The following is a 21,380-nucleotide window of genomic DNA, read 5'->3' as shown; positions in this document are numbered from 1 at the left end:
TAGCTGGGATTACAGGCGCCTGCCACCACGCCAGGCTAATTTTTGTATTTTTTTTTTAGTAGAGACGGGATTTCACCATGTTGGTCAGGCTGGTCTCGAGGTCAGGCAGGTGATCCTGACCTCGTGATCCACCTGCCTCTGCCTCCCAAAGTTCTGGGATTACAGGCATGAGCCACCATGCCCGGCCAGCATTTTATTTTTTACATGAGTGAATGTATTTCTGGTCAACAATATTACATTTAAAAATTTGGGGCTGGGCTCAGTGGCTCATGCCTATACTCCCAGCACTTTGGGAGGCCGAGGCGGGTGGATCACCTGAGTAAGGAGTTCGAGACCAGCCTGGCCAACGTGGTGAAACCTTCTCTCTACTAAAAATCCAAAAATTAGCCAGGCGTGGTGGTGGGTGCCTGTAGTGGGAGACTGAGGCAGGAAAATCGCTGGAACCCAGGAGGCAGACGTTTCAGTGAGCTGAGATGGTGCCTCTGCACTCCAACCTGGGTGACACAGTAAGACTCTCTGTCTGTTCTGTTACTAAGAACAGAAATGATACCAAGCTCGGATTTATAATTTGGAGGCAGGTTCGCGAGAAGAAAACACCAAGCCGAAAATAACAAGGTAAAAGAAGAGGATTTTATTTACAAAAGGATATAGGTAAAATAAGAGGATTTTATTTACAAAAGGGACATACCGAGAGACCGTCCGTCCGGACACTCAACACCAGCGTTGTAGCAGCACGGGTAAAACGCAAGTCAGAACTCTAAGCAATCTCTCTCTTTCTCTCTTCAGCACCGGCGTTACAGCAGCATGGGCAAGGCGCGAGTTACAGCTCTCCACAATCTTTCTCTTCCTCTCTTTTTCCCTCTTTCCGTCTTTCTTTGGTTTTTGTCTATATTTTATATGTTGCAGTTCAACTTAGGTTATAGTAAACACCAGCTGCTCTTTGTCTTGTCTCTCACGAACATTATCATTATGTAACAGCAATCCTTGGCTTTGTTTACGGTTTTCGAAGAGACGGGAATTGGCCAGATTCCCGGCTCCTCGGACATAAGCCACGGTCATCATGAGCTCCTAATGCCCCGGGCTTACTGCCAAAGAAATGATAACTTTAGTTCCCAAGGTCCAAGAAACTTAGAGCAAACACTGGGCATGACTTTTTTTTATATTAACCCTACACTGTCTTTAGGGAAAAAAAAAAAAGTGGGACCGAGAGGAGTGGCTCACACCTTTGGTCAGGAGTTTGAGGTTGCAGTAAGCTATGATTGTGCCACTGCACTCCAGCCTGAGAGACAGAGGGAGACTCTGTCTCAAAAAGCCAAAAAAACAAAAAACTAAGAAACAAACAAACAAACAAAAAAGCAAATGTAGGCTCCATTTGTGAGAAGTCTCACCTACTGTCTGTAGTCTGTAGGGGTGCCCAGTGGTCTGATGTGCCTAGGGCTGAAACCCACTTTGAAAATCATGTTCTTGATAAGGCATGACCTCTGATGCCAAACTGCTCAGATTCACTCCCAGGTCCCCACTTCACCGAGTGACGTAGAGCGTGAGTTCATCTCCAATCTTTAAGATTTTAAGATCGGTGTAAGGATGAAATCAGCATTTACCTGGGTGGAGCTGAAATGTCACCTTCTTCCTTCTCAGTGATCTACTTCTGTTAATACAACCAAAACATTCATGTCTGTGGAGTTTCCATACCACACCTGTTCTATGAACACTTGTATTTTACATGAATATTTGCACATCTATTTGCTATGAAAATGAAATCTCTACCCCAAAAGTTACTTGATGAAGAATCACTCAATTTATTACTAAAAGTCATGGTGTATGAAGATAATTCTTACGAAGTGAGACAAAGCACTTTTCTTTTATTATTTATTTATTTATTTATTTTAATGCCTTCAGGAGCCTGTTTATCGTGTTTGAGATGATACATCAGGTGCTCTCTGAGCTACAAAGGGTAAAAGGAAATCCTCTCATTACAAACTGACAAAGGTAAAAGGTAAAACATTTTTCACAACAGCATGAACCACATACCCAGATCTGGATTTAATACAAATGACATAATTCCTAGTCATGTATAGCTACGTTTATAACTTCATACAGATAATGAATTAGGCTAAAATGCACTATAATATTTGGTAGACTTCAGGACCAGTATCCTTAGTACATCACAAAATACATTTTGATATCCCAAAGAAGCAAGACTTGCAAGTAGGCGTTTTAAACATAACTAATCTACAGCTACAAAGTTCTACTCTTGATAGCATTTACCTTTTTGGGAAGTCTCCCAGGCTCCAAAGGATAAAAGCAGAGTAGAATCAGTATAACATACACACAGAAGTCCGTATTGTAAAGGCTATAAAGATTTGCCGCACAGTGAGAAGATGCCTTCTGCTCCTTCACACTGCATACAAATTATGTGAATTGTGTTGCGTATCTCTTGGTCCAGTGTCTGGCTATCTTGTCGTGTTCTGCTCTGTTGGTCAAATACTGAGTGGCTATGCTTCCAACCAGAGGATCCGCAGGGTTGCAGTCTGTCAAAAGGGAACAAATAGACAGCAAAACCTTTGAAATAGTCAAAGCGGGACTCCAGTTGTCTTTAAGGATGTCCAGACAGATGACTCCCTGACTGTTGATGTTGCAGTGATAGATTCTGGTGCGGAAAGTAACCTTTGGTGGCTTAAATGGATAATCCGATGAAAATGTGATATCCAGAAAAAACACACCACCTTCATATACAGAACCCGGTGGACCAAGTATAGTTGATCTCCATTCATAAATGTTATCTCCTTTAGGCCCAGCACTGCAATTAGGAGGAGGATCAAGGGTTATTTCAGCTACCTCCTTTTGAATTCTTTTAGCACTAGTGGATAACTTAGCAGTGGTTTTGCTAGAGAATTTGGTGTTTTTCTTCTGCTGGGTGGCAGAAGGTTTTCTTTCTTCTTGTTCTTCAGGCTCTGGAGCGGCTGGGTCTCGCTGGTCCGCATCTTAACTGCCACTGCTGGTGCCGGGGCTCTCATCATCGGACCTTTGCCTATCCCTGGACATCTTGGTGACGTTATCTGTTGGAAAACTCGGCCGCCCGCCCGGCCCGCTCGCGCGCCGCTACGGTGTCGGGGAGGGAGAGAGAAAAAAAAAACAGGGGAGGGAAAAAAAGAAGCCGAGGAGGCTCTGGCCGGGGAGTGTGGAACGCTGAAAGTCGGAGGGGGTTGTGCAGTGCCGGGCTCCGGCCGGAGGGTGGCGCCGCCCCGCGCCTTCGGAAAAAAGGGTGGGGGTGGGAGCTTGGCTGGGCGAGGGCGCGAGCTGCCTGCCAGGCGGAGGGGACGGGGGAGACCCCGCGCGCTGTGGCCTCCCGGCCGCGCAGTCAGCAAGTTCCCAAGCAAGAGCGGGGGGAGGGGCGGGCGCGGCGGCGACACGCGTGCTCGCTGCTTGCCTGGCGGAGGGACGAGCACTTTTATTTTCTAACATAATGTCTTTTTTAAAATTAAGACTGATTTGAACACTTGGACTGATAGATACATAGATAATACACATGTTGAAGACCACAAAATAATGTTTCGTAAGATGCTTTAACGTCATGGAAAGATGCTCACCATATATTATGTGAACAACCCAGACAGAAAAAAAAATATGTGAGATAAAATAGCATTTTTTCTGATTGAGGTAAAATTCACATAACACAAAATTCACCATTTCAAAGTGTTCAGTTCAATAGCATTTAGTGTACTCACAATGTCATGCTCCCTTTGTCACTATCTGGGTCTGGAACATTTCCACATCCCAGGAGGAAACCCTGTCCTGATTAGCAGGTCCTCCTCAGTCCCACCTCCCCACAGCTCCTGAAAGCCACCAATCTGCTTTACATCTCTTCAGACTGGCCTGTTCTAGAAATTTCATATAAAAGAATCATACACTAGGTGACCTTTCGTGTGACGTCTTTCATTCAGTATCATGTATTGAAGGTTCATCCACAGTGTATGGATCTGTGCTTCATTCCTTTTTATGGCTGTGTAATATTCCATTGTATGGATGGGCCACACTTTGTTTATGCTTTCATCTGGTAATACATACATTGGGGTTGGTTTCATCACTTGGCTACTGTGAATAGGGCTGCCATGAACATTCACGCACAAGCGTCTTTTTGTTTGAACACCTTTGTCAATTATTTTGAGTATATATCTAGGATGGAAAGCTTTGCAGCGGAATAGAGTCATATGGTAATTCTATGCCTCACTGTTGATGAATCAGGGGTCATTTTAGGAGGGGTAGAGTAGGTCTCTGCAGACCTCAGCTCCGGGGCTCCACACGCAGCCAAAGTCCGCCCTCCGCACGCATGACCAGCTCCGGCTTCCTGAGGGGCTCGGTGTGGTCCAGCAGGACGCGGAAGCGCAGCAGCGTGAGCGCCAGCACCACCTTCATCTCCGCCATCGCGAATGCCTGCCCGATGCAGTTCCTAGGGGAGGGAGGTGGGAACTCACACTGCAACCAAGAACCCCATCCTGGCCCCATCAAGCCGGGAACTTGGCCTAGGTCAGTCAATTCCACCTAGATCAGCTTGAGGAAGAGAGGCTGGGGGAGGTCTACGTGCCTGGAGTCCCATGTGGGCTTGCATATCCTGCAGGCCTAGCCCAGAGCCAGCCCCCAGCCCAGACCAGGTGGGGTGGGAGCGGGCTCTGAGCAACCCATAGGGCTTCCTAGCACCAACCCAACCCTATTCTGTGGACCTTTTCCCGTAAACTCCAGAGGAGGGGAGGGAAGGAGAGCTGGAACTCGGACCATCTACAATGTCCTCCTTTTCCCCACTGTCATGCCCAGACCCCCGTACCCATCACCCTGTCCCCGCCTCAGACACAGGCCGCCCTTACCTAGGCCCTGCCGAGAAGGGAATAAAAGCCAGAGGTGACCTCTCCTTGCTGTTCTCCGGGTCGAAGCGGAAGGGGTCGTAGACCTGGAGGTGAGACCAAGGAGGCTTGCTGGGTGGGGTCTCCCAGGACCGCCAGCCTTGGGGAGACAGACAGTTGTGTGTGTCTTGGAGGGAGGTGATGTTGGATTCTCCTGATCAAAACCCTGCCCCCTCCTCTAGGAGCCTTGAAATGGACAAAAACGGGGGGCTGTGGGGGAGGGAGCGTGGAGCACCTCAGGGTCTGGCCACACAGCTGGGTTGTGATGGGTTCCGAAAACACTGATGAGGCAGATAACGCCTGTGGGAGAGAAGAGGGCAGTTAGGACAAGGCCCCCCTGCCTGAGGGGCCCATCTTCCTACCCAGGAGTCTCCTCCCCCCGAGGCTGTGGGCACCTTTGGGGATGACCCGGCCGTCTGGGACCACAATGTCCTGTGTGACATGGCGGGAGATGACCGGGACCGGGGGATGCAGCCGCAGGCTCTCCTTCACGCACATGGTCAGGAAGGGCAGCTGCGCCAGGTCATCCCTAAGGAAACACCCCAGCCCCAGTCATTATCGAGGGAGCAAAGACACAATTCTCCAGCTTCTCTGTGTGCGAGTGAGACCTTTTCTCCCTGTCACAAAATCAACTTTCAGAAAGAATTGTTACAAAGTCGCAGGAATAAAAATAGTGTGACACTGTTGCAAAAACAGGAAAATAGACCCATGGAACAGAACAGAGGGCTCAGAAAGAGACAGGAGAGTAAGTGAAAACTTTACATTTGATCAAGAGAGCCCCCGCCCAAAACAAAATCCTGGGAAACTGATGGATTTCATGGTTGTGAAAGAAAAGTGTGGACCAACTGAAATTCACAGAAGTTGAATGGTCGCTGTGCACATATGCTGACTGCCTCATGTCCACTTTTAGCAAAAGGGTGGGAACAAGCCACATATACACTGATGGGAAGATGTTTAGGTAAGCATCCACACAGTGGAATACTATACAGCTACAAAAAAACGAGGAAGTAGGGATCACATACCACAGGCTAGAAGGCAAATCAGTGTGGACACTTTGGAAGGCCAAATGGAAATATCTACTGTAATTGAAAACGTGTATGTGTCTTCAACATAGGAATGGATTGAATAAAATAAGGAATCAAATATTCAGCGCTCAGAAAAAAATAGCAATAAGATACATTGTTGAGTGAAAAAAAGTTACAAATACATACACATGTACATGTAAAAGGGCAAAAAATATGTGGATATATATTTATGAAAATGAATGATTTAGAGAAAGATGATGGCTTGATAGAGGATAGATGATAGATACATACATATATACATAGATGAAAGATACAGAGACACATAGATAGATGACAGAGAGATAATAGATAATAGATATACAAAGATAGATAATAGATACATAGATAAAAGACAGATACAGAGATATGTAGATGATAGATAGATGATAGATATAGAGAGACAGATAATAGATACATATATACACAGATGATAGATACAGAGATACATAGATGATAGATAATAGATTATATAGAAAGATAGATAATAGATACACAGATAATAGATACAGAGATATGTAGATGATAAATAGATGATAGATGTAAAGAGATACATAATACATAGATGATACAGAGAAAAATAGATGATAGATAGATAATAGAAACATTTGTATGTTTCTTAGACGAAAACATACAAATGGCCAACAGGTAGATGGAAAAAAACCCAATGTCACTAATCGTCAGAGAAATGGAAATTAAAACCACAACGAGATAGCATCTATCTATTATCTGTCCATGATCTATCTATTTACTCTCTTAGCAATTTCAACTAATACAATACATTGTTCACAATACATTGTCTCACGTAAGCCAGGCTCAGAAACACAAACACACATGATCTTACTTATCTTGGGACCTAAAGTAGTCGAGCTCATAGAAATAGGAGTAGAATGGTGGTTACCAGAGGCCAGGGCTAGGGGAGGGACAGGGAAGGGTGAGATGATGGTCAAAGGGCAGAAGCTTCAGTTAGACAAGACGGATACGTTTTTGAGACCTGCTGCACAGCGTGGCGCCTTTAGTGAACAATGTATTGTATTAGTTGAAATTGCTGAGAGAGTACATTTCAAATGTTCTCAACACAGAGATGATAAATATATGAAGTGATGGATTTGTTCATTACCTTGATTTAATAATTTCAGGTTGTATACATGCATCATAACAGCACATTATACCTCTAATACATATTATTAAAATGTATCAATGAAAGAACAAATTTTAAAACAAACTATTTTTCCAAAACTCATATTTTGAGAAAAATAAGATCTCAGATATAATGTGCAGACCTGCCATCTATTTCATAGTTTTATTTACAAAGAAAAATACAATGTGTGTTCACATAAATAAAAAACATAGTGTGAGTTCATATAAATGTGGGCATCAAAATAGCCATTTTCTGGAAGAATACACAGAAAACTATTGACTGGAGTCACTGCTAAGGTGACTTCTTAAAAAGAAGGCTCATTTTTATGATAAAAATTTTTGAACCCTTTCTTTTAACCAAATGCATCATTCTGCTTGAAATCTGGGTTTTACACTCCAGGACATGGCTCTGGGCAGAGATTTTCTGTGTAAGACCTCAAAAGCACAAGCATGTGAGAAATCAGATCACATCAAGGTAAAAAGCTTCTACGCAGCAAAGGGAACAATCAACAAAGTGAAGAATCAACCCACAGAATGACAGAAAACATTCGCAAATTAACCACCTGACAAGCGGATAATAGCCAGAATATTTAAGCAGCTTTAACAACTCAATAGGAAAAAAAATCTGATTTAAAAATGGTCAAAAGATCTGAATAGACATTTCTTAAAAGAAAACATACGTGGCTCACACCTGTAATCCCAGCACTTTGGGAGGCTGAGGCAGGCGGATCATGAGGTCAAGAGATCGAGACAATCCTGGTCAACATGGTGAAACCCCATCTCTACTAAAAATATAAAAATTAGCTGGTTGTGGTGGCGCCTGCCTGTAGTCCCAGCTACTCGGGAGACTGAGGCAGGAGAATTGCCTGAACCCAGGAGGCGGAGGTTGCAGTGAGCCGAGATCGCGCCATTGCACTCCAGACTGGGTAACAGGAGCNTATACATCTAACAAAAGGCTAATATCCAGAATCTGCAAGGGACTCAAACAAATCAGCAAGAAAAAGACAAATAATCCCATTAAGAAGTAGGGAAAAAAAAAAAAAAAAAAAAACTAAAAAGAAAACATACAAATGATGTACCCTCCGTCCCAAAAAAAAAAAAAAAAAAGAAAACATACAAATGGCCAACAGGTAGATGGAAAAATGCTCAATGTCACTCATTGTCAGAGAAATGCAAGTGAAAACCACAATGAGATGTCATCTCATCCCAGTTAAAATGGCTTTTATCAAAACAACAGGCAGTGACAGATTCTGGTGAGGATGTGGAGACAGGGGGCTGGCTCTCACACTGTTGGTGGGAATATAAGTTAGTACAGCCACTCTAGAGAACAGCACAGAGGTTCCTCAAGAAACTAAAACTAGAACTACCATAAAACCCAGAAATTCCACCACTGGGAAAGAATGAAAATAAATTTCTTTTTTTCTTTTCTTTTTTTTTTGGCACAGAGTCTCGCTCTGTCACCAGGCTGGAGTACAGTGGCGCGATCTCAACTCACTGCAACCTCTGCCTCCTGGGTTCAAGTGATTCTCCTGCCTCAGTCTCCCAAGTAGCTGGGACTATAGGCGTGTGCCACCACGCCCAGCAAATTTCTGTATTTTTAGTAGAGACAGTGTTTCACCATGTTGGCCAGGATAGTCTTGATCTCTTGACCTTGTGATATGCCTGCCTCTCCAGGACCAGCTGTAGAATGTATTGTAATTTTGTTTACAAAGAAAAATAAAGAAACAACTCTTCCTTCCCTCCCTACTTGGGTAGCAGAGCCAATGAGAGGAGCTCAGGAACAGCCACCAGCACCTGCACTCACCCTCCACACTAGCCCTAGAAAGAGCTTCCTGGTACTCAGATCTGACCTGTCTCTCTCCTGCTGAAACACTTCCCATGGATCCCTATTGCCCTTGGGTTAAAACTGAACACATTAACATTTTCCCCAAGGCTTCTGCAGACAGCCCCTGCTACTATCTCCAGTTTCATCATCTCACTACGACCCAGTCTCTCCCTCTCTCTCCCTTTCTCCTTCTCCTTTCTGCTCCTACCCTTCTCTCTGTCTGTCTCTCTCTCTCTTTCTTCCTCTCTCTCTCTCTCTCTTCCTCCCCTGAAGACCCAAGGCAGTCTTGTTGAACTAGAGCACTGTTCCCCAACTGTACCCAATTATCTACTGATCATTATTCAGGCTCTCAACTGAGACAGTTTCTATACCCCCAGGCATGCTTCTGTTACTGTAAGCCCCATCACTGCCCATGTGGGCTGCGAGTGTCCTGACCAGGGACAGTTCCCCCACCAGGCTGGGAGCACGTGGAAAACAGAGCCCTGGGTTGGGTCCTTCCCAGGTCTCCAGAGCACAGAAAGATGCTGTGCGCAGACTTAGAGATGGAATGCAGTGTTGGAGCGTTTGCTGAACGAGGACTGGAAAGATGAATGGTGCAGGTGTTCCGGACAAGAATGGATGACATTTACCCCCAGGTCTGCCTTATAACTCCCGGGACTGGACAGGAGGGTAGGAATTAGGCAACAGCAGAGCAAACACTCAAGAAGTGAAGATGTTCAAAAAATTTATATTATTTCTGGGAGAAAAGGAAGAGAGTGGACGGGAAGTTCGTTTGCTGAACATGGGCTAAGTGGCGTTATCTGTCCTCACATATCATCACCAATTCTCTCAGCAGCTCTCACTCCTAAGGGCTTGCAACCTTTACCCTGACAGTCAGGTGGGAGCCCTGCCTGTGGTCCTCTGCTCCTGCGCCCACTAAGCAATAGTGGCTGAATCAACTCTTCCTCCCCTCCCCACCTGGAGAGCAGAGCCAATGACAGGGGCTCAGGAACAGCCACCAGCACCCTCACTCACCATTCAATCTCTTTAGGCTCACGGTCCTTCAGAAGCTCTTGCACCTCCTGCCTGCAGCGCTCCTGGTATTCTGGGTGCTTTGCAAGGTGGTAGAGGACCCAGGAGAGACCACTGGCCGTGGTGTCATGGCCTGAGGGGCAGCAAGACAGGATTGGGTTTCTGGGCTGCTTCAGCACCTGAAGGTGGACAGCACCCACACACTGAGGACCTCAGGGAGGATGGGGGAGGGGGCATGGGAAGACTGAGGGGGTCCGGCCACTAGATTCCTGGAATGGAGAGATCCCGGCCCCCCTAGAGCCCCACAGTGGGACCCTCACCCTCAAACATGAAGGTGTCAGCTTCTGCTCTTATGTCTTCATCAGACAACTCCTTCCCATCTTCATCCTGGAGAGAAGGCAATAATCCCCCCCAAGCAGCCCATCATAAAAAGTCACACCAGCTCTGAAGGCTCTTGAGTCTTATTGAGACAATCTCTGAAGATTCATCCTCTTTCCAGAAACCCCAGTCCATCTTGCACTCCTAGACCCCACCTGGTCGTCATGGCCAGAGCCCCCACCCCATGGGCTTCCTCCCTGGCTTCCTTGCCTCCTCTTGGGTCCCTATTGGGAAGACTCAATGACCCATGAATGCTTTCCTGTTTCTGCATGATGACGATTTTCTGAGAAAATTCTACTGGCAACCTGGGTTACAGGATAATTAAATGCCAATTTGCCTTGCAAATTAGAGATTAAGTATTGCTCCAAAGATATTTGCTCACATTCTAGAGTGGTAAATCCAGAGAATCTTATTTCTCTGGAGACATTTGGGTTGTAAGTCTATGGACTACTTGGGGATGGAGAGTCAGTGCCACAATTCTAGTCTGGCTGATAGTATTGCTGTGAGCAAGACATGGGCTGCTCTGATCTAGAGGTTTAATGCATCTGTCACAATAGGCATACACATAGACACAGACACAGACACACATAGACAAAGGCATAGACTTAGAAACCGACCCAGACACACACATTCACACAGACACAGACACACACACACACACACAAACATAAACATAGACAAAGACATAGACATAGAAACACACAAACGCAAACACTCATAAACATAGACAAAAACAGACGCAGGCACAAACAGAGATATAGATGTGGCACTGACACAGACATAGCCGTAGGTGAAGACATAGTGATAGACACAGAGAAAAAGCACGGACACAGTCATACACTGAGACAAACACACAAACACATTGACACAGATACGGACACAGATGTGCATATAGACATAGACATGGATGAAAATATAGACAAAGACAAAGACATGAACATAGACACAGAAAGACAGGATAAGCCAGGCGCGGTGGCTCACGCCTGTAATCCCAGCACTTTGGGAGGCCAAGGTGGGCAGATCACCTGAGGTCGGGAGTTCAAGATCAGCCTGATCAACATAGATAAACCATGTCTCTACCAAAAATACAAAATTAGCTGGGTGTGTTGGCTCATGCCTGTAATCTCAGCTAGTCAGGAGGCTGAGGCAGGAGAATCGCTTGAACCCAGGAGGCGGAGGTTTCGGTGAGCTGAAATGGCACCATTGAACCCAAAAAGGGGCAAAAAGAGAAAAAAAAAAAAAAGAAAAAAGAAAGAAAAGAAAAGTCAGGACAAAGGCACAGAACAGATAAAGACAAGGACGCAGATACAGACAAAGACATATGATATGGTCAGTGACAAAGGCAGACGTAAACATAGCATAGTCATAGAGACACAAACTCAAACAGACAAAGATATAGAAAGACACAGGTACAACATAAACATAGACCCAGCCATAGATATAGAGGTAGATGTATAAATTAAAATGTGGCCAATTAGCTCATTGACTTGTAATAGAGCAAACCCTCAGACGTGTCAGTTTCAAACCTAGCAGTTTCCTGCTAAGTGCACTCCACAGAGTCATCTCTAAAACCTGTCTCTGATGTGTCCCTCGCTTCCTCAGTCACCTTCCATGGCTCCCCAGCGCCCTTTGGATCAAGTTCAATTCTTTCATGCGACATTTTGCATAAAGCTCCCTTCTGCTTCTTGAATTCAGGTCCCAGAGAAGCCCACCTTGCTCAGCAGGAGCACATCAATGAAGTCCAGAGTCTTGGACTTGGCCTTGGCTTGGAGGACGTCGTCAACACCCTGGCTAGGGAGGGTGCGGCGCCGCTCCTGGATGACGGCGTCTGTGAAGTCGTGCACCAGGCGGCAGGCCCTGCGGAAGCGCCGTCCATCGGGAGTGAGATAATACAGGAAGTCCAAGTGCAGGGGGATCTCATGATGTCTTTTTGACACAAGGGCACTGAGCTCCAAGATGGCAGCGATATATTCACTGGACTTCCTGCAGGATAAGGGGGGAAAGGGAGACAACAGTTTAAGACACCTGAAACCCCAGGAGCACCTCCCACCAGCAGCCAGGAGCTACCTCCTATCAGCAAACACAGTATCCAGGAACAGATGACCCCTCCCATACAGGGTGGGGATCAGCATGAGACTGACCCTCCAAGCTCTCTTCTCTCCCTGCATCCCATCTCTGTGAGATGCCTCCATGCCCCGAGGCACCCAGAACAACTTGCACATTCTACTCCTCTCTCCCTCCCAGTACAGTCCTGCCCCTTCTCCTTCTTGAAACTGTCCACAAATCTTAGAAGGTATTCCCCTCCACCTGGTCCATGGTCCAGCCTCCACACTAGCCTCTTTGCATCCATTTTAAGTCCATTTAGCACTGCATGACAGTCAGTCCCTGACAGAGACCCACTCTGACTATACCCACCAGTTCAAACCCTTTCAATGGCTCCCTAGAAAACTCAAAATAAAGTTCATGCCAGTCCTTCAATGATCAGCTATAACAAAACTCCTCCAGGAAGGTTTTTCTGATGTCCATGCTCAGTCCTCCCTCCCCCACCTGCCCACCTGGGGTCCATGTCCCAAGATCCCAGACCCTGGGCAAGAACTCACTCCTGACAATTGCTGTCAAAGCTGAAGACACATTTCTGCAGGCTGTCCAGGGTCATGAGGCTGATGTGCTCAAACATGTCCAGACGGGCACTGCCCTCTGAGGCCAGGCGCTGCCACTTGGCCTACTCAGAGAAGGGGAGAGAGCTGGGTCCCTTGCTTCCTTGAGCATCTCTCAAACCCCAACCACCAAGGGGGACCCCCCAGAATAAGCCTCTTTATCTTCTCCCCAGGGACCCCTTTCCAGGGAGGAGTTTAAGGTGGGGGCAAAAGCTGTTACTATTAAGAGATGAAGACCCAAGATTGGGAGTCAAGAGACCTAGGTTCAAGTTCCAGCTCTGCCTCCTGTGCTCCGTGTGCCGTTAGTCAGCTCCTTACCCTCCCCTACATCCCACCTGTCAAATTCTCAGGAACAGTTAAGATGATGTGCTTTGGAGCCATATAATTCATGTAAGAAACTCTGCTCCACCATGCCAAGCTCACTCATTAGCTGGGTGAGCTTGAGTTAGCTCCCAAATCTCTCAGACCTGCAGTTTTATCTTCTACCATGGGGCAGAAATACATAATCTCTCCTTCACAGAGTTTTTAAAATCAAATTACAAAATATATGCTCATATCTTGGAATGGGCACATGGCATTGTTTCTGGCATATGGTGAGTGCTTAATAAATGTTGGATTTCCTCATCTACTTTGTTACAAATTGTTGGAAACAGATGCTCAGTGCCACAAAGAAAACTCAGCACTGAGACAAAGGATCTGTCAGCAAGCAAATTTTACTTCCTGTAGGAAGGGTAGCCTTGCAAGCCATCTTGCCATGAGAATACAATGAACAAGATAAAAGCAGACATATCCATCCCTTATGCATTTGGGGTTGTCCTTACTTCTGTGTCTGATCTCTGTTTGTTGGAGCCAGAGCTTACAATCTAAACTAAAACTCGATTGGCTAATAACTTAAAACTTTTTTAAACAGGTAAGAGGCATAGGTTGCAAGCTGGGACATGGCTGTGAGCCCATCCAGCGCAGATATCTTGGTTAAAGTACAAGGACATAGAATATACTACATGCCTATAAGCATGGCATGTTTAACAGATACAGAGGATAGGACTTAACAAAGAGTTAATAGCAAATTCGTTCTTTAACAGGAAAGGAAACTTTGAAGAGGAACTTTTACTTCCCACATCAATTGATTTCGAAAATATCCCTGTTTTGGAAGAGGCAGTCTTCCATGACTCCTGGGCATCCTTCCTGGACATGTCATGAATGCAAGATACTGAAGTCCTTAACATGGAAAATTTCTTACAGTTGTGTTTGCAGAGAATAACTCAGGGATAAGGTAATGACTCCCCTGGACATGTCGCTTTTGCTTGCTATGAAGCAGATTCCCTAAGCTTAATGCTCCTTTGCTGTAATGCAATATATTATGTCAGCAGGCGTTTATAGAAGCACACCTGTGTCAGCCCATAGGATTTGGGAAGCTTGGAGAAAAAAATGCAGTCTAACAAGAAACACATGCTGCTCTCTGTGTCATGAGTAGTAAACTATCCTTTTTCTCTGAACCAGGAGTCTCTTGACTTTCTGGAAGAATTTATGAAACGATAACAAGCTAACTTATCAATTTACAAATTTTTTTTAAAAACCCTAGACACGTCACAAAACCTTCGCCCCAATTCTTTCCTTCCCCCCATATCCACACCCTTTGCAATGTGATTTTTCAGCAACTCCCATGAATAGACACAGCCTATTTTACCCCCCGCCTTTGATTCTGTGTTGGACTTTAGGTTTTCGATGTCAAAATGCAATGTGGTGAAAATGATGAGGAAATAACTAATGAAGCTGGGCCTTGTCTCATTCCCTGGAAACCTGCCTGCATTGTGAACCATGGAGTGCCTACTGGAAGGAGACAATCACAGAGAGGAATATCCAGGGGTCCCAGCTGAGGCCAAACCCAGACATGTGAGAGAACCCAATCATGTCCCAGGTAAAACTCAAACATGTGAGAGAATTCAGCCAACACCTGCAAGGCTGCCTACCTGACCAGTACCATGAGCGATCCCTTCCACATCCAGACTTATTAGCAATCATAAATCCTTATTGTTTTAAACCACTGCGTTTTCAAGCAGTTTCTTACTCAGTACCAGCTGCTATGCAATTGTCGTCATGACCCTCTTCAGTTTACAGGGCTTGGAAGATGGAAACATAGAAACAGGTACCTTCTGGTCACCTACCGTGCACCAGGGACGAGACTCCATTACATCACCTCGACCATCTCCTTAAGTAGGGATTATTTTCCCCATTTTACAGATGAGGAAACCAAGGCTCAGAGGGGAAGAGCAATGGCCCAATGCCACCCAGCAGAGCCAAAATTCCAGACCACATCTGTCTGTGGTCCCCCCACCCCAAGGCCGGGACCCTGGTTTCAAAGAACTCACGTGCATGATGTTCACGCTCTCATTGAAAATCTTCATGTAGGGCTTCAGGATGTTGAAGTGGAAGGCGGGCGTCAGCATCCGGCGGTGGCGGCTCCACTTGTCACCGGCGCTCAGCAGGAGCCCGTCCCCTGGCAGGGCAGCCAAGGGTCTTGGGTCAAGGGCAGCACCCTCCCTTGGCCCCCCAGGTTGTTCCCAACCCTGTTCACCTGCAGATACTCACCCAGCCAGGGCTTCAGGAAGCTGTAGAAGAACTTGTCCTTTGGTGCAATGGTGGCTGACATAAATGAGGACATTCAGGGGCCATGAGGCAGGAAAAGGAGGGATATTGGGGGTGGGGGGAGGCTCCCAGCCAGAGGTTTGCACTTCTCCACCTCCAAGCCCCGCATAGCAGGAAGGGAGCCAAGGGCAGAGGAAGAAGGGAGGATGGGGGAGGGGAGGAGAGCAGCCCAGGCTAAGGCAGTAAGTACAGCACAGCAATGACGCTGCCTAACATGGCACGGAGGAGCCACGTCAGGGCTCTAGCACACCTCGACATGCCTCCTACATGATCCAACGTGTTCTGCAACCCCTGAGCATAGCTCAGCACTCTGCAAAATGCCTTCACAAGGACCTAGGATGCCCTGTCCGCCCCAGCACTCTCTGACATCTTCTGACAAGTCATCTTCTGACACGGACCTGGGACATGGAGCATGACCCCGACATGTGCTCACAAGTCCTCACATGGTCACAAAACACATCACAATTCCCCACAAGAGACAGCATGCTCTGACATGCACATCAGATGCTCTAACACGGCCGTAAATGTGTGCTCCACACACAGGCTCCAGGTAGAAGATAAATACGGTAACTTTAATGTCCCAGACATAGCCCACATGTGACCCAGATGGTTCCTCAGGCATGACCCAAACATACTATAACACATGCCTTGGAAAAGACTCAAATACTGTCTCAGACAGTTCATGTAGGGACCGTGAGTCCCAGACCTCACACAAGCTCCAAACATGGCCCAGATGTGACCAGCGGGAGAAAATGACAATGTCAAACAGCATCTCAGACGACAGCTAGATGGGCCTCACATGCCCCAAATGTCCTTGGTCACAGATGAGCCCGCACGTGACCAGCTCTACATGACCCCGGTTGTAATGCTATACCAGATGTAACCAGGCATAACATCTTTCAGACGTGACCAGGACCCAGGTGTAAGTACACACGTGACAAGACGTGGCCATACAGCAGACCTGACCATACAACAGCCATCAGAAAGACACGCCCCAGACATGAGCAAACAGGAACAGAGGTCAGACAGGTGGAAGTCCAGGGGAGACAGAGGCAGTGGCATCTCCACCACGGCCCCTCCTGTCTGCACGTGGGCACGGGACCAGCTGGAGGCAGCACAGAGACCCCAGCTGTGGGCAAAGCATGGCCAGCACGGTATCTACCTGGAGCACAGAGCACAGGCTTGATGCAGGTGGGGTGGAAGATGCGGACGATCGCGTGCCAGGGCCCCACCCACCAGCAGCACGCATCCCCAAAGGTGCGCGCCAGGCTTTGTGTGTAAAGGAGACCTTTCTCCGAGCTGTGAATCTGGAGAAAAACACACAGGACCCGGTTCATGCTCTCCTGGGCTGTCAGAGAGAACGCTCTGCAGGGAAGAGGTCGAGGCCCTCGCCCTGAGAGTTTCCAGCGGCATCTCATCCTCCCCTCAGTGCCGAGCCCCATGAGCTTCCTGCTCACATCCTCCATGCAGGGCTCTCCAGTCCCTTAGTGACACAGACAGAAAAGGTCTTTCCCCATGTGGAGCCACACACCACGTTCCCTGGGTGTGTTCATCCCATTTTCCAGATGCAGAGACTGAGGCTCTGGATGATAAAAGTCACTACCCACAGTCCCAGACCATAAGCCTGAGGCCTGAGGCTGGGTCTGTCTGCATCCATGGCCTGAGTCCTTAACCATCAAACTTCTTTGTGTCCCCAAAACAGTAGCTGTGGAAGCCTCAGACCTGCCAAGGTTGGGCCATCAGAGACACAGGGACTGGAGGAAAAATTGGTCCTGTGACCCAGGCCAGGACAAGTAAATCACAGGCCATTTCTGGGAACTCTGGGGGAAACGTGGGCTTTCCCATGGGAACTGAGCTTCTGGGACTCATCCTTGACGTCATGAGGAAAAGGCTGCCATGAAAGGAAAAGTGAAGTGGAGAAAGCTAGAGCCAAGAGACGAAGAGAGATTCCCAGTGACATTGTATGAGATCTGGATCCAGCCATGCCTGAAGGCCACCCTCCCTGGACTTTAAAGTCAATAGATTCTCCTTCGTTACTTAGACCACACCAGGTTGGGTTTCCACCACTCACAACTGAAAAAGACCTCAATAACCAGAGACAGCTGGGAACAAGCCCAAAGTCATTCAGCATTTTGAGGTCAGACCCACGTTCTCTGTAGGATGCTGCCCATTCCCCTGCTTGGCCTGGCCTGTCCAAAGATGGGAAGCACAGAGGTCAAGGAAAGGGTCCCAAGCTGGGGGAGAGTCTCTTTTTGGAGATTCCTAGGGCCTGCAACAGGAGAGCAATGAACTTAGAGCAGACAAGCTATAGGATGCAGTAGAAGGAATTGACACCCCAGGGGTGGACATCAAGGAATTGGCTGCTGGTATCCTCCACCAGCCACAAGTCCTCCTCATTGTTCAGGGCTTTGGGACAGGCAAGGTGATGCTAGGCCTGGCACGGGACCTTGAATACTAACGATGCCCAATTGCATCACCCCACACTCTCCTTTCAAACATTCCTACTCATTGTTCCAGACACAGCTCCAGCAACTCCTCCTCCAGGAAGCCTTCCCAGCTGTCCCAGAGGAGACCTTGTTCTTCTCTGGGCTGTCATCCATCTCCCTCTGGCCCTTTCCTGACCCCATGAAGTTGGGGATGTCTCTGTGAAAATCCATCTCCTTAAGCTTGGGGGTTCCTGCAGGACAAGGCCTTGGGTTGAGGTCTCTTGGGATCCCAGGGCAGCCCAGAGCACCAGAACGGGGAGTCAGAGAGCAATGGAGAGAGGAGACGCTGAGATGGGAACTGGTGAATACGAGAAAGAAAGAGGAAGATGGCTGAGAGAGAAGGAAAGGAGAGGCCCGAGTACCTCAGGGGCCACACAGGAGCTTGGAGATAGAGGGACTTGCAGGCTTCAAACGCACCACAGCACCCACCACCAGGTGTTCCAGGTGGTACCTGAGGCGTTGACGACAGGCCGGATGATGTCAGGGTGGCACAAACTGAGGAGGGGGATGAAGGGGCCCATCCAGACCCTGAAGCCCTGGGAGTAGGTGGCCACCAGCTGAGACAGAACTCTCATGCCCTCCTCTGTGGGGTTGACCTGCAAGCAAGGCAGGGGCTGTCATCTCCTGTGATGGTTAATTCTAGGTGTCCACTTGACTGGGCTAAGGGATGCCCAGATAGCTGATCTAACATTATTTCTGGGCGCGTGTGTGAGTCTGTCTAATCTATTCATTCTATCTATGTAATTTCTCTATCTGCCTACCCATCCATCCATCAATCCATCCTATCTCTACATTCCTCCGTCCATCCATTTATCCCATTATCTATCTATCATCTGTTAATAGCTATCTATCCATCACATATATCTACTCTATCTACCTAATCTATGATCTTATCTACTCTATCCATCCATCCATCCATCCATCCATCCACCCACCCACCCTGTCATCTATCTATCTATCTCTACCTAATCTATCCATCCTATCTACTCTGTCTATCCTTACATCCATCCATCCATCGACTCATCCATTATCCATCCATCCTATCTGTGCATCCATGTATCCACGCATTCATTTATCCTACTGTCAATCTTTCTACCAACCTATTCATCATCCGTTCATCCATCCTATCTGTGTATCTATCCTATTCTTTCTTTCTATCTGTCTATCTATCTATCTATCTATCTACATTCCTTCTGCTCTATCTCTCTTGAGGCCATCTCCAAGTCCCAAAGGTGCATCCCAGGGCAGAGGGCGAAGACACTGTCTGCTCACAGAGGGCCACTTAACTTGAGAGGAAATATTTTCTTGTTCTGGGAGTCATGTCAGCCCAGAGGCAGCCATATGAGGAGGTCCTCACACGGGAGATTTGTGGGGAACAGTATGGCCTCAGGACATGTCCCTAAGGCTGGTCCCCACATCCCTTCATGTCCTGGCTGGTCCACACAGGTTCAAGTTCCTCCCATGGAGAGCGTTCTGCACACAGGGTACCCTCCTTCTCAGCAGCCACTAGGGGGCAGAGGTAACTCTAACTGTCCATCAGGACAGTGGCTCCCACCCGGGAGCAGCTTCTGCACCAGGCTCTGTGCTAGTGCGTCCTGTGCACCCTTCCACTTCACCTGATGAATTGACACGTCCATCGATCCTGCCATTGGCAGTGAGTGGACTGAGACCACATCTCCCAAAGGGGAGAGCAGGTCTAAGCCAGAGGGCAAGGTCCGGGGGAGGAGGAAGGTCAGGGGAGGCTTCTGACAGGGGAAGTGAGTGGCCAACTTTTATCTGGGTTTGGCAACAGGACTTATTGGGACATCTCACTGGGGAGGAACAAGATAAGAGGAAGGTGCTTCCGGATGTGGTGGAGGTGGGAGACAGCCCACACCTCTCCTCTGGCCCAGCTGTACCCTCATCCCAGGACATAGGCCAGGCAGGGAGAGGACCCCGGACAGTGGAGAATGTGGGAATGCCAGGGGCTCGCCTCTCTGTGCACTGAAGCCCCTGCCCAGGAGCCCCGCAGAGGGGAACTAATGTGGAAACACAGGCAGGAAAAGGATTCAGTGCAGGCTAGGAGTGGGGGGACAATCGGCGAGGAGGGCTTGGGGTGGCATAGCACAGAAATGAGTGAACAAGCAGAGGAATGAGTAGGACGCCTCCCCTGCTCCTCTGCGACCTCAGATCCCAGCCCACCGCCTCACCGCAACTCACTGAGCCCTGTTCTTACCCCTCAGGAAGTCCATCCACCCTGAGACCCCAGACCCAGCCTGCTGCCACACTCACCAGGCCCAGGTGACCCACGAACCAGTTCCGTTTTGGAGGCTGCGGGAAACACTGGAGCCGGCGGCACTTGTCGTAGAAGGTGTAGGTCCAGGCCAGGACACGGGCCAGCAGCCAGGAGGCCCCGACCAGCAGCAGGAGCAGCCACGGGGATGCTGCCACCGGCCCGAGGCCCAGCCAGGACAGGCTCAGCTGCGACATCCTGAGGGGGGACGGATGGAGGGTGAGGTCCTGAGGCCCAGGGAAGAGCTGGAGGAGCTCAGGGGACAGCGGAGAGGGGCAGGGACGGGCAGTGCTGGAGGTAGAGCAGGGAGGCTCAGGGATGGGTAAACGGGCCAAGAAATAAAGTTCAGAAAGGCCCAGCAGCCCAGTGGCCTCCAGTGACCTGGTAAGCACTGAGAATGGGAGAGAGAGACACACAGAGGCTGATTAAAATCCAGAAATGCCCAGGCTGAATCACTGGGAGGTTGCCAGGGGTTTGGTTTCAGTTACCAGGAAACCACCCCTCCTCCAGGCCAGCACCCGGGAGCTGCCTGGGCCTTGGGCAATGCCCCTCTCCATCCCCGGCTAGGCCCCCGAGGCCCGCAACCCCCAGCCAGGCACCTTCTGTCAGGAGCAGCCTGTCTCACACAACCTCCTCTCTCCCTCTGCTGGGAGGCGTTTGACCCTGGCCCTTGATGTAGGGAAGGCTGCGGGAGGCTGGGCTGGGCTGGGCTGGGCCAACCAATCCCCACAGCCTGGGTGCCTCTCCCATGCCTGGGCAGCCAGCCAAACCTGGCATCAGGCCAGCTGGGTGCAGAGGAACACGCTCAGGGTCTGGAGGAATGGGTACATGGAGAGAGTAGATATATATGATGGATAGATTATACAGATGGATAGATGGTGATCGATAGATAGATAGATAGATAGATAGGTAGGTAGATAGGTAGGTAGGTAGATAGACAGGATAAATAGACAGATGAACTTACAGATAAGATGGACTGATGGATGGATGGGCAGGCAGATAGAAA

General features: G+C 48.2%; 2 protein-coding genes across 4 annotated transcripts; both read right to left on the bottom strand.

Annotated features, from left to right (window-relative positions):
- Positions 1–1,892: 1,892 nt before the first annotated feature.
- On the bottom strand, positions 1,893–3,060 carry LOC108298562 (ubiquitin-conjugating enzyme E2 E3-like). Its single transcript, XM_037735836.1, is given in 1 exon segment — positions 1,893–3,060. A coding segment is annotated over 1 exon segment (633 nt). The 5' UTR covers positions 3,046–3,060; the 3' UTR covers positions 1,893–2,412.
- A 487-nt stretch (positions 3,061–3,547) lies between these two features.
- On the bottom strand, positions 3,548–21,077 carry CYP4F2 (cytochrome P450 family 4 subfamily F member 2). 3 transcript variants are annotated; one of them, XM_017521228.2, is made up of 14 exons: positions 20,974–21,077; positions 20,374–20,572; positions 18,554–18,698; positions 15,560–15,613; positions 15,341–15,467; positions 14,763–14,856; positions 12,914–13,035; positions 12,026–12,296; positions 10,256–10,322; positions 9,939–10,068; positions 5,294–5,427; positions 5,134–5,198; positions 4,863–4,945; positions 3,548–4,450 (listed from the first exon to the last, which is right to left on the bottom strand). In XM_017521228.2, exons 2-14 carry the CDS (start codon positions 20,569–20,571, stop codon positions 4,285–4,287), a joined length of 1,656 nt encoding a protein of 551 aa, XP_017376717.1. In that variant the 5' UTR covers position 20,572; positions 20,974–21,077; the 3' UTR covers positions 3,548–4,284. The 3 variants fall into 3 exon arrangements, with proteins under 3 accessions (XP_017376717.1, XP_017376719.1, XP_017376720.1); XM_017521230.2 differs by lacking the exon at positions 14,763–14,856 and having other exon boundaries at positions 15,340–15,467; XM_017521231.2 differs by lacking the exons at positions 14,763–14,856; positions 18,554–18,698 and adding an exon at positions 16,779–16,923 and having other exon boundaries at positions 15,340–15,467.
- Between the last annotated feature and the right edge of the window lie 303 nt (positions 21,078–21,380).

Source organism: Cebus imitator, unplaced genomic scaffold (genome assembly GCF_001604975.1).
Source record: "Cebus imitator isolate Cc_AM_T3 unplaced genomic scaffold, Cebus_imitator-1.0 Scaffold998, whole genome shotgun sequence".
Classification (NCBI taxonomy): domain Eukaryota; kingdom Metazoa; phylum Chordata; class Mammalia; order Primates; family Cebidae; genus Cebus; species Cebus imitator.
Note: the sequence above shows the minus strand (reverse complement) of the source record. Positions and strands in the feature narration are given on the sequence as shown.